This window comes from Neospora caninum, chromosome Ib, assembly GCF_000208865.1.
Source record: "Neospora caninum Liverpool complete genome, chromosome Ib".
Classification (NCBI taxonomy): domain Eukaryota; phylum Apicomplexa; class Conoidasida; order Eucoccidiorida; family Sarcocystidae; genus Neospora; species Neospora caninum.
Window position 1 is genome coordinate 451,182 of NC_018386.1, and position 12,169 is coordinate 463,350.

At 51.2% G+C, this 12,169-nt stretch overlaps 1 protein-coding gene across 1 annotated transcript; it reads left to right on the forward strand.

Annotated features, from left to right (window-relative positions):
* Nucleotides 1-2,876: 2,876 nt before the first annotated feature.
* NCLIV_002890 (hypothetical protein) lies at nucleotides 2,877-4,295 on the forward strand (the record flags this gene model as incomplete). Its single annotated transcript, XM_003879787.1, has 1 exon — nucleotides 2,877-4,295. One exon carries the CDS (start codon nucleotides 2,877-2,879, stop codon nucleotides 4,293-4,295), a length of 1,419 nt encoding a protein of 472 aa, XP_003879836.1.
* Nucleotides 4,296-12,169: the final 7,874 nt, after the last annotated feature.

Genomic DNA, 12,169 nt, shown 5'->3' on the forward strand with positions numbered 1-12,169 from the left:
GGCGGCTACGCGCGCTGTCCCGGTGTGCTGTGATGAAGGAAAACGAAGGCGTTGGACTGAGTAAAAAGGAGGACAACGGGCTCAACGAAGCCAAGTCGCGCATGGCAGGAGGAGAGAGCGACCGGGGAAGATGACGGGAGCTCTAACACAGAAGTTCCCGTTGTTTTAGTTTCAGAGAGAGAGAAAACGCCGAGTTCGTGTTGGGTTGGCCCAGCCACTGTCGTCACACGGAGGGAGGGAAGATTATGCTAATTTTTTCTCCCGAAAAGCGTAGCGTCTCAACAGAGAGCCGCTTTAGGCCACAAACACATTAGGAGATACAGCAGAAAGCAGGTGTCCGTGGTTTTGCTTCCCTCCGTCATTTACGGCGCAGAAAAGCACGACCAACTAACGCGTGGTCACCGGTATGAGACTGTGCCGGGCTCCTCCTCCCGCGCATGCACTACGAGTCATGTCTGTCGCTACTAGTCTCTCAGCAGTTCTCTGCTCGTTCGTGTGGCGCAGGAGACAACCCGGCGAAGTTCAGAGGCACATGTACAGCTTGAAACGAGGAAGACAAGACTGACGAAAAGTGAAATTAAAGAGGGGGCTTTAAGCGAGTCAACAAAGAGCTCCACCGTTCCCGGTTTGTCACAGGCACAAGAACGGGAGTCACCGGTTCGGGGGTGCTTTGAGACCTTTAGGCGCACCGTTTGGCGAATGCGCTTGACCAGAGTGGTTATAGGTTGGCGCTTCACGTCAGGACAGCGCTACACATTCTACGTGAAGCCGGCGAACCACAGGTGTCGACGGCGAAGGACTAGCGCAACATCCATCGTCCCAGAAGAGCCAGATACCTTGAGAGAGAGGTTGTCTCTTCAGCCCGCCTCTCCTTTCAAAGGAGAAGTGAATTCTGATCGAAGAAACAAACTACATGCCTCTGCCTCAGCATGTCGGTGGTTTCTTGCTGCCGAAACCAAACGCCATCCCATCTGAAGTACTGGTTTGAGGCATTGGCTACGCAACCTCAGCATTACCCGGGCAACCACGGGCCAACTGATACGTAGCTTTGAGTGATCTGCTCAAGTCCCCTGCATAGGGAAAGTATCACGCACGTTTTCGACCAAAGCATCCGCGTAGGGTCTGGCCGGCTGTGGTGCCTGTTTCTTGAAAGCACCAGTCGTGATTGTTTCCGGGGGGGGAGCCGGGACAGGCAGTGCCATGATTCACCTAGGGCCGCAGTAGGCCTAGGCTTTGTAGATACAGCAATAGACTCTCACGACTGCGCGCGGCACGCCCCATGCCGAAAGAGAGTAACACCGGACGACGGCAACTGGTTCTTGACAACTGCGTGCCCCCCTAAGAGCATAAGGCCGCGATAAAATCTCGGGGAAGGTCTCCCGCAATCAATATGGAATTGTAACGTGTTTTCGTTGCCGTGGTGCTTGCATCAAGACAAGCGAGATCCCTGTAGGCTCACAGATGTATAGGTCAATATTTAGTGTGTGTGTGGTTCGGGGTGAAGAAAGTGCGCATATCCGGATTTGAAGCATTGGGCACGGATGCGCCGCTGAGGGTTTCCCTGTCGCTTGCAGGGACGAACAAAAAAAGTGAGCAGAAACGGTACGCGGCATTTTGTAGCTCCACTCTGACTGCACGCTCACTGGGTTTCAATCAAAGGCGAGAATTCGGTGTTGAGTTTGAGGTGTAGAAACGGGAAGGGGTAAGGTAACGCGGGTTTGCGGATCTCCCTCCACATTTTCATCCCAAGCAGCCGATCCGCGGAAATCATGATTTATCGGGCCGTTAAGGACGTTTGACGGATGGTTATAAAGTTGTTCCTTCTGCCGCCCTGACAAGAACCGTTTTTCCGGCGCTCCGAGACCTCGTCAAGAGAACACGTTAAATTCTTTTGGTTTTGTAGGCCGCGGCGAAGCCTCGTCCGTAGAGTGGCAAACAGGCGTGGCGGATTTCTCTCACCGTGGTGTGTGCCAATAGCATACTTTCTTCACGAGAGGGATTCCGTAAGTTCACTGCCCCGACTCAACAGGGACTCGCTGCAGAAAGGCGGGTGACAGAAAAGTGACATCTCTGGGACCCGTTCTCTCTGGCCAGCGGTTGCAGATGATTTGTTTTTCCGCGCTGCTGGTGGCTCCGCTCTCACCAGCCCTTTTTCGCGTTTTTTCCGCGGCGTGCTTTTACACGCGCACTAGGATCAGATTTACGGGCTGCGGTGCCGGCCAAGAGCGCGCGAGTTTTTTCCCTGACATCGCCCGCCCGTCTCCGCGTCCATCCGCGAGCCGGAGATGTGAGCGCGCCCGTTTGTACGGAGGCACCGACGGTTGCAAGTTTTGGCCAAAAAGAGCCGCAAGCCTCCAGCATTTTACCTTTTTTTGATCCTATCGGTGCAGCACTTCTCGGCCGTTCTGTGGTTGTTGTCCAAAATATGTGTGTGGTACAACTCTTGTTCTCGTGCTTCAGTTGGACGCCACTGACTCCTATGCCTTGTGCGGATCCTGCGAGTCAGTAGCTCTACACTGTGGCGTCTCGTGCTGTTTCAGCCCTTTCGCCTGCGGCGATCTTCAGACAGTATGGCGGCAGTCCACCTGTGACCATGCCAGTCGGGGAGTCGACGGTTTCGTTGTGGGCTGCTTTTGATATTTGACTGCACTGGCTTCTCTCCTGAGAAAACCGGCGGAGTTTTTCCTCATCCGGAGACGTGTGTCTCGTCCAAGTCACAAACATTCGTTTTGAGACCAAAACGGGAGGTGCGCCAGTCCGCCGCAAAATCACGGACATTTTCATTTTGAAGGGAATTACACCTGTGAGCTATCTATCCTTGACACGGGACGGCAAAAACTGCCACCTTTTTCGCCCCAAATAACATAACTGGAGCCATGGAGGCAGCGGCTTCTTTTGCACTGACGCCACAGCCGCTCCTGTCGTCTGCGTACTCTGGGGGTCTGTCAACTGGTTCTCCCCCCGCCCGTTCGTCCTTCCCTGTTGACCAAGCAAAAGACAAAAACCGGTCGCAGTTAGGTGCTTCCGACTGCGTGGACGGCAGCGCGCTAGAGTTTCCGTCTCTGCAAGTTGCAACAGAATCTACATGCTCGCCAACTGTGTCCGTCCCGGACTCGACTGTTGCGAGCGAATGCCCGCCTACGCCGTGCGGGGACTTGGGGGAAGGAACAACTGTGAGCTCGCAAGAACCGGTTGTCGCATCCGACAATAATGTTGACGACTCGACACCACGCACCACTGAAGCCCACGGCCAGAGGTGTAGACACGCCGTACCGCATCTCGGCGTGGCAGCAGGCGCAACTGCGAGTCAGCCGTCTTGTCATTCCGAGCAGCGGCGCGTCGATGTAGCCATCATCGGCGCTGGCCTTGCTGGTTTAACAACCGCGCTTGCAGTGCACAGAAAAACAGGAAGGGTGGTCCACGTCTATGAAAAAGAAGAAGCTGACCACTGGGCTTCTGCGTCCTCGGGTGCGTTACGGACTTCCCCTGGCTCCCGCAGAGAAGGTGGAACACCGCAGGAAGATTACGAAGCCCGAGAAATCCTGTTGCGAACAAATGGATTGGATGCCTTGAGGTGCATAGATGAGCAGCTTGCCTGTGATGTATTGGAATGTGGGCATATTGTGTATTCCGACTGCCTCGATGTCTTTGATTTCGATGTGAAGGCCACTGCGTCCAGCTTGGTATTTGGAATTTACTGGTCAGATCTCCAGCAGATCCTCTACAGGCACTGCCAACAATACCCAGACGGGATTTTTTTCAGCTTCAAAAAGCATCTCAAGTGTGCCATGCCAAGCGTCGCGCCTCCGTCTTCTTCTCCAGAGGCGGATTCCACAATGGCCATTTCACTGTCTGCTTCCTCACTCTCGCCTCCCTCCACTGTCTCGACTGCATCCTCGACGGGTACACCGACTGCATCACCCGGTTTCGTGAATTTCACTGGAGGTGGCAGCGAAAGTGGAGATGGTGACGCAAAAGAATGCTCAAGCAAGGGAGGACCAGGGACCACCCACGATCCATCGCACCTTTCCCCTACCGAAAACTATAATAGCAGTAATACAGACAAACAAGACGCAAGGGAAGGTTCCCAAGTGAAGCACGAATCCTTACATGAGAAGCAAGCTGGAGTGACCCTCTCTTTCTATAATGGCGTCGATGTCGAGGCGAAACTTGTGATTGGTGCCGATGGCCCATGTTCCTCCTCACGAGTCGATTCTGATGAACTCTTGCCTCACTATAGGCAAGACAGCACCGATCTATCTGTTGTGGAAATTCCTCTGCAGCAACCCAGGTAAGGGTGAAGCAGCCGAGGTGGCATTTCCGTGCATGGGAAGCAAATGCTGTGCATTCTTTTACATTGGGCTTGTTGGACAACGATAGTGCCAAAGGCTGAATGTACGTGCTTGTTCGTAATGAAGTGGAACGTGTGACAAGAATCCATTTCAGTGAAGAGGATAAGCAAGACGGTTTCGTTTGCTTTCGGGATTTGCGAACACCTGCAGTCCCCTTTTTTTCTGGCGCACGAGCGCACGTGTCATATCGACAGTCCGAGCAGCGCTGTTAGGTGCCTTTAGGGTTAAATAAGCCACCATAAATGTGCTTGTTTGCGGTGGGCCTTTTGCTTTTTCCAGGTTTGACGGGGCGCGAATACAGTATCAGGGACTCGTTGAAGTGAGTGCCGATGAGCCAGATCTGACCCGGAACATCTGGCTTTTTCACAAGGAAACAGGTTCGCATGTATCCGTCATAAAAGCTCTCGGACCGAATATCCTGACCTGGTCAATAACGCAACAGGCAGACCAGGTACGTCGCTCCCGCCAGATCTTCCAAACTCAAAGTGGCTAGGTTGTTGGCGTCCTCTCTCAGCGTCAGCTGCGCTGCTGCGTGCTAGATGCCGGCCCGTACCTGAACATATTAGCCTTCGTCAGGCATAATCCCGGCCACTAGCAGAGCAGAGGCCACGTCGACTTACAAAAGGCATCTATGCCCACGTATGCGTACCGCATATATGCACAGTCAAATACATCTATCCTTCGGCAGCGTGGCGGATGTGAACATAAAAGAAATTGCCACTCTTCTGAAGCTCTGAGACGGCGTAGGTTAACATTTGCACAACGGGGAGCAGGCTGCTCATTCTTTGGTCTGATGTGTTATCGGTTTCAGGCTTCTGAAGCGGAAGAGAACACGCATGAGGAGGAAGCAAAGCGGCGTGCGCTGTCTTTAGTTTCTACTATAATAAAAGGTGCCACAGGCAAGGTATGGATACTTGCCGACGACCAACCCCTCGGGGCTGCACTGAGGCAGCAGTTAAAGCGGCAACTGACAGAGGTCGTGGGATGTGCCACCTTGTGAAATGGTGGCAAGAAAAAATTTCGTTCTGTATTCTAACTCCAAGGATATAACTACGAAACATGCAGCCTGCGCCAGTTGACGCTGTCACGATGCACTTTTCACACTAAATGCGTGTTCACAGGTCGTCCCCACAGCACCATAACTGGCGTGTCACATTTTTTCCCGTAGCGTGGCCTTGCTGTCACCATGAGCCATCAAACGTACTGGTCGCGCTGAAACAAAAATGATGGCATTTCAGAAAGTCTTCTTTTCCTTTGGCCTTTCCCGGCAAACAAGCTGGCGTTCCGCCGCGCTTGTCGAGCATTCCCAACCCGAATTCTAAAAGAGTCCTCGACATAAACATATGCATACGGCATATGCTCGATGTGATGTGTTTGCCTTGACGGCTTCTACAGGCCAGAAATGTGGCGGGGCTGCTGATTCGCTTGATCGATCGGACGTCTTACGAAGATATCCAGGTTTTGAGGCTACATCCTCCTGCGCGCTCGAGTTGTCGGTGGACTCGCCTTGATGACCAGCTTGTTCTTGTTGGAAATGCCGTAAGAGAGCGTCCTGTGGACTGAACGCAAGACTGCCAAACCTGCGGGGAAAACCGATTTTTCTCCGTTGTTGTTGTGGCGAGTCCGGGACTTGCCGCCAGCCCACAGGCGGCTCAAGCAACGCGACCACTGACACACGGGATACACTTCAGTACTTACACGTTTCGAATTTGCTGCAGATTGTCACACAAAACTGAGGTGTACTGCGAAAACGCTACTGAGGTGCAGTACGACACAGTAGAGGAATGCGGGATTAAGAAGTGTCGTATTCCGCCCTGAGGACAATTGAGGATGCTGCACATTCATCGCAAAAAAGGAAACGTAGTGTTGGTGCTTTACCGAGATTGAGAGACGTCGTCAAACAGACTTTAAAGCCGCGATAGTGCGATAGGCTCTATGCCAATTGCAGTATTCGCATTACATGGCCACGAACCCTGCGATACTCGTGCCTGGAAGGGGTCTGAATCTTGGAAGTGCAACCAAAATGCAATTTCTCTATGATCTTTTCTGTCATCTGAGTGTCCCGAAGAACCGTTCGGCAAGCAGCTTGGTAGACTGGATGGAGCAAAAGAACCTCTTGACTGTCGTAGTCTGAGTAGTTTACAACGGTTTGTCCACTGGATGTCTCCCACTGTTGCCCTCGATGGAGTCGACAGCAGAAGCCATCCATTGATTCCATGGCAGTCCGTGCAATTCGCGTCTTTGTCACGGTCGGGCACGAGTTGAACCTCACGTCTGTTATCGTGTTTGCAACGGCAGGCTCACCCAATTTCGCCGAACATTGGGCAAAGCCATGATCTGGTGAGGCACAAAAAAGCAAGAGGGGGTCTAAGTATCTCATTACTCTTTGTCTACGCATGCTGCGCATCCGTATACATTCATGTAGGCGGTTGTGAGGCCGACCTGATCAAGGCACACTAGATAGAGATACGTCCTTGTCAGTATATTTGTGTTCTGGTGTAGTTGTCAATATGAGGAGGTAGGTGTATAGTGCAAACGTGACTGCAGTCCCTCCTTCTTTTCCCGTTAGTTTTCCATTGCTTTTTGGACGTTTGCCCCAAACAGACAATCGAAGACGCCGTACAACTTGCATACTGCCTGAGCGACTGGGAGCACAACGATAGCCTCGCAGCCCAACGCTTTGCAAGGATACGGAAACAGTCGCTCCTGCACGTCATTAAGCTTAGCGAAGGTGAGAATTTGTGAGAATATGTATGGTGTAAAAACACGTCGTGCAACTTCCCCCTAGGCTTCGGTGGGTAAAGCGAAGTGTCGTATTCGTTCAACCTGCCATGACTATCCGGTTCGGGTCTCGCCGGAGGACGCTTTTGGTTCGCGAGGAGGCAAACGCGCAGCGCAGGCTGCCCAGAGCGGAAACATGAAGTATCTTGTGTCATCCAGGAAAGTGTTCAATGCTAATGGTGCTAAGGTAAAGGTGGTGACCTGCACGAGCCTGTGAGACACGTGCCTCTCACGGCTAGGAATACCATAATTAAAAGAGATTGTAAAGAGTAAAACGCCCTTCACGTGCCGAACCCTCTGTTTCAGTAGTTGGTCAATTGCATCCTTCCTAGCGGGCTGACGTAGCTTTGTTTCACTAACACATTCCGCGAAGCTGTACCAAAGGAGGGAGAGGCCACGCACATGAGGCCACGTGCAGCTACAGATACATTTTTATGCGCGCATGCGTCTGCCTACACCTGCGTAGAGAAACGCGCGTATAATTACTCACATTGGTATATCTTGCCTTTTTCGCCCATGTGAATTCAGCGGTCCACGCAAACATGTGGCTTAATAATATGGAGCAATGCGATGAAGCAGTACATGAAATGGAGACAGAGAGTCCTTCCGATGCATCTCTGTTCACGCGAGCAAACTTTGTCCCAGTCCGCAGCATCCTGTGGGCCCCAGACAGCCAGGAATTGATGGAAAATGCCCAGCTTGAGACCGAATACATGTAAAATGGCCACACCTGAACTAGTGAGCCGAACGTTTCCCGGAGATGCAGTTTTCGCGAAGGGAAGAGGGATACGTATGCTTCGCTGGCCACTCCCAAAAGCTATCAAGACGCGTGTCGCTGGAAAGTGAGCGAGGAGAAGCGGAGGAATTCGCCATCGCTTATACAGAAACAAGCAGGCTTTCTTAGGCGCCTTGCCACGAGTGTCTTCTGCCCTGCTTTGTCTTCACATCTCTCTCATTTACCCTTGCCTATTGCGATGCCCGTATCCGCGTTACCAGAGGACCGTCTCCCCGTTTCCCTGTCTAGGACTATTCCCGCGGATTCCCCTCTCTTCTCTTCTGTAGAGTCGCTCCCTCTAAAGTCCCTCATGCCCTTCTCAGTTCGTGACAATGTTTGGCGCAGTGTCGAAAAAGAAGCGTGGGGGAACCGCTGGCGCGCGGCCAAACTTCTTCCTGTAGATCGATGTATCAACAGCGAAGAACCTTGACCCTTTAGATAGCAAAACGAAATAGGCAAAAATCGTGCGCAAAGCCGCCACGGGGAGTTCTTGTGATGTATGTGATAGTTGTTTCCTCGTTCCTCCTCCTGGCCACAAATCAACTCGTCGCCTGAAGAGAAATATACTTCTCAGAGATGCTATGTAGCAGAGGAGCGACGCCAGCACCCCCGTTTTACACGCTTTGACCCCCCTGCCTTCCCCCCTCCCCCGCCGGAGCCACAACTCCTGCTGAGATTTTCTTGACGATTTTCATTTCGAGCGCTTCAGTCCTTCCTGCCAGTTCTATCATCCCATGGGCCCAACCGCTTATAGCGACCTCTCAATATGCACATGTATATCCGAGTATGAGCGCATATATTTTCGTATGTGTGGCCAGTCCTTTGTGTGTGTGCATATCCCAGTGGAGAAATGATTTGGGCGCAGTGGGCCGTCTCGACGGTTTTCCCGTTATTGTCATTCAAGTTTTTTCATGTATACGTCTCTTCAAGCATTCTGGGAGACTGTCTCGAAGCCGCGTGCCGGGCATTCGAGACTTACTTCCACAGAGTTCCTGCCTGGCATGTGACTCCTGCAAACCACTGATTCGTGAGGCGGGCACCGTGTATATAGATATATATACAAAAATTCATTTCATGTTTCATAGGCACACAGTGTACATAATATAAATACGTTATATATATGTACCTGAGATGTTTGTGGATCTGCTTGGAGCAGAGTGGTGTTGTGCCTTTGTTGCCAGCAACCGTATTTTTCGCGGTGATCTCCCCCTCAGGATTTATTCCTAGCATCGGTCATGCTCATTAGGGAAATTATCCTAGGCGTTCTAACTTGAAGGTGGGGAAGAAGGAACGGTGCGTTCAAGTTTGCAGGTTGGAGAAAAGTGTAGTCGTATTGCCGTGTCCCAGTCAAGTCACTTAGTAGGCTGGCAGAGATGCAACGAATTTTTCTTGCCGAACCGAACTTTAGAGGAGAAAGCTGTACGGTGTGGAAAATGCCAGGAGTAGATGAGTGGGCGGCCGGTGGCAGCGTTGATTTTGCATGTCCTAAATTTATCAACAAACGGCGGAAGAACATGTTCAAGACAGTACTAAAATCCTTGAGTGGCACGCGATCCTTATTGACTGCTTCCTCATTCTGAACGGTACCAGTTCATACACGGATACGATCCGAGTTTGCGCAGAACAGAAGCAAAGCGCCACGAGCTATACTAACGATTGTCCTGGGGTTCGGAGGCTGAATCCTCGCCAGCGTGATTCGAGCACCTAATACATCACCCTCTTTATCACATGTAGTAGAAATAAACGTCTGTCTGCATAAGCAAATGTAGTCTGAGCTTGACAGAGTTCTTCAGACATAGAATATACCCTCCATTCGCAACTAGCTAAAAGCGTCGTTTACTGTAGAACAAATTCAATCTTTGTGTGATCTGAGTATCGGGCCACCAGCTTGCCAGATGTGCTTCTGTGGAATCCAGTAAGGTCGTATATTTCCCACCCTTGTGCAGTCCAGCGCTCCCTTCTTGGTTGAGCAGCGGAGTATCATTGGAATAAGTACCGCCGTGGTGCGTCTAATGCCCACAAACCGCGCAGAAATCAGGTGTTGCATCATACACTGTCTGGAGCTCCCGTAGGGTCCTGTTGTTGTTGTGTATGACGCCAGACGTCAGACAACAGAAATAACAGCGTGTCGAGGAAATTTCATATGAACGAAGGCACACACGTAGTCACCCAATGTGGTGTTCCTCTACGTAAAACGACAAATAAATCAACCTTTCTCTACCCACGGGGAGTAATCGAAGAACGCCTACACGGTTTGGTAAGTTTGCACGTCCTCGAAAAAACTGGCTAAGATGGTGACAGCTCTAAATGATATAAGGAACCGACCGAGAACAGTGTGTAGCCAGTGTGTAACATGAAAGTGAGAATCAATGTGAAAGCTGGAGCTGTCAGAATAAACGCCGGGAAGAGACCACTAGTTGCGACGGAACGGTGTTCCTGTGACTCCGGTTGCATCCGATCTTGCTGGTTGCTTGGTAAAAATTTCTTTGTTGTGCATTTTGTCAGCACCACCTAGTGATAGGGTAATGACTAGTGATCGGGTAATGGCCCTATGCCTTTATTTAGCCATCCTTCTTGATTCTTGTTACAACGTCGCCGCAAAGGAATAGTTCAATGATTTTCCTTTTTTACGCCCTCACGTAGCACCTGACAGGTGTAAGGAAAAGCCGTTTGCTGGGCTCCTTCCTTTCCTTGCATCGTCTGAAAGGTGCCGACACAAAGAGTGACAGACCGAACTAACAAACCTGGCTTGGTTTGGGGTGGCGATAACGATCATGGAACACCCAAGTGTCCGGCGGTTTGCATGCACGACGCGGACAACACAACCTTGGCACACGTATCCTTGACACTTGGACTAAATCGACCAATGCGAGTTAGTTGCTTTCAATTGTGGTTTGTTCTGCTCCCCCAAAAAGGCCAGTCGTTGGCCAAAATCCGCTGCGGAAAAACTGATCTGTGCAAATCCGGTGTCCTTCAGGGCGCCACCTAAGGTATATTAGAAGGTGCGCTTAGGGGTGCGTCCGCTCTTGGCTCTCCTTTCTCGCTTTCCAATATTGCAGCATATTGTGCTGGGGACGATATTGCACAAGCAGTAAAAATTTGCCAACTAACAGAAAAGTCAAGCAATCGATCGAATTTTGTCGTTCCAACCGCGTTTTTTTTATCCAAGCGTGGTTCCCCAAGTTCGTATCTTCCCTGTGGCCTCAAGAGGGGCATTCTAGGAAATCAATGCAAGCACATCGCTGTTGAGTCTGGATGCAGAAGAGCAGAAATCGGCGCACGAGTGCGGAGACACACACACACACACATGGGGTCATCGTTTTTGGGAAAGAGGTACACAGAGAGATACAATCATGTGCTTTTTTCGGTTTCCAGAAAATGTTAAAGCTTTAGCTCTACTTCCTCAGAGCCCGTTATCGAAACTTGGACAAGTACACGTAAAAGTGTGCCGTGGTTTTTCGCCGGGACACGCCTCCGACAAAAGAGCTTCCTTTTAGTACCAGACACGAACACTCAGTCAGTTCCGTCACGACACGAAGAAAACTTTACTTACGATTACGTCTACCCGGTCAACCACCATTTTCAGTGCGTCCTAACTATACGTCGCTGTTCAACAAACGTATACAACTCAAGGAACGTCCTCTTGTAATTGCAGATCTCGTCTTCAGCTGTTGGAGAGACAGCAAATCGTGCATCATCAGGCCCAGTTTCTACTCACCTGATTCCCCAGCTAAATAACTCAAGGACCAGCCCTTTTGCGGAGCTCCGCAAACTGAGAATGGCATCCTACCGACAAACACCTGTAGAGTCGCGGGGTTCCGACGTAGCAGACGTGAGGAGGCAGTACAAGAGAGACGTCAACTGCCTTGAGGATAACAATCGGCAATGCCGTCTCAGGGCTTTAGAACGCCTCTCGAGCGTGTTTCGGGCAAGCGTATGTTCTCAGAGTCCTGGACCGTCAGGCAAAGGCTTCCGATCTGCAACTCGAACTCCACAGCAGTCTCGGTGTTTGGACGCAGAATGCCATTCAGCGCCAGTGAACGCTTCGACACCCCTTCCGTCATCTGGTTCGGGAAGGAGGACGGAGGAAACGGGTTCTTTTTCTCGAGAGGAGCTGTTCAATTTCTTTTTGACTGACATCTGTGGTCCGTGCTTGAAACTGGTATCGGATTCCAAGTCGGACACGTGCAGAGAAGCTGCAGTCAACCTCATTCGACTAGGTGTACTGTCCGCAGTGGACCCAGGAGCCATCGCCTTTTTC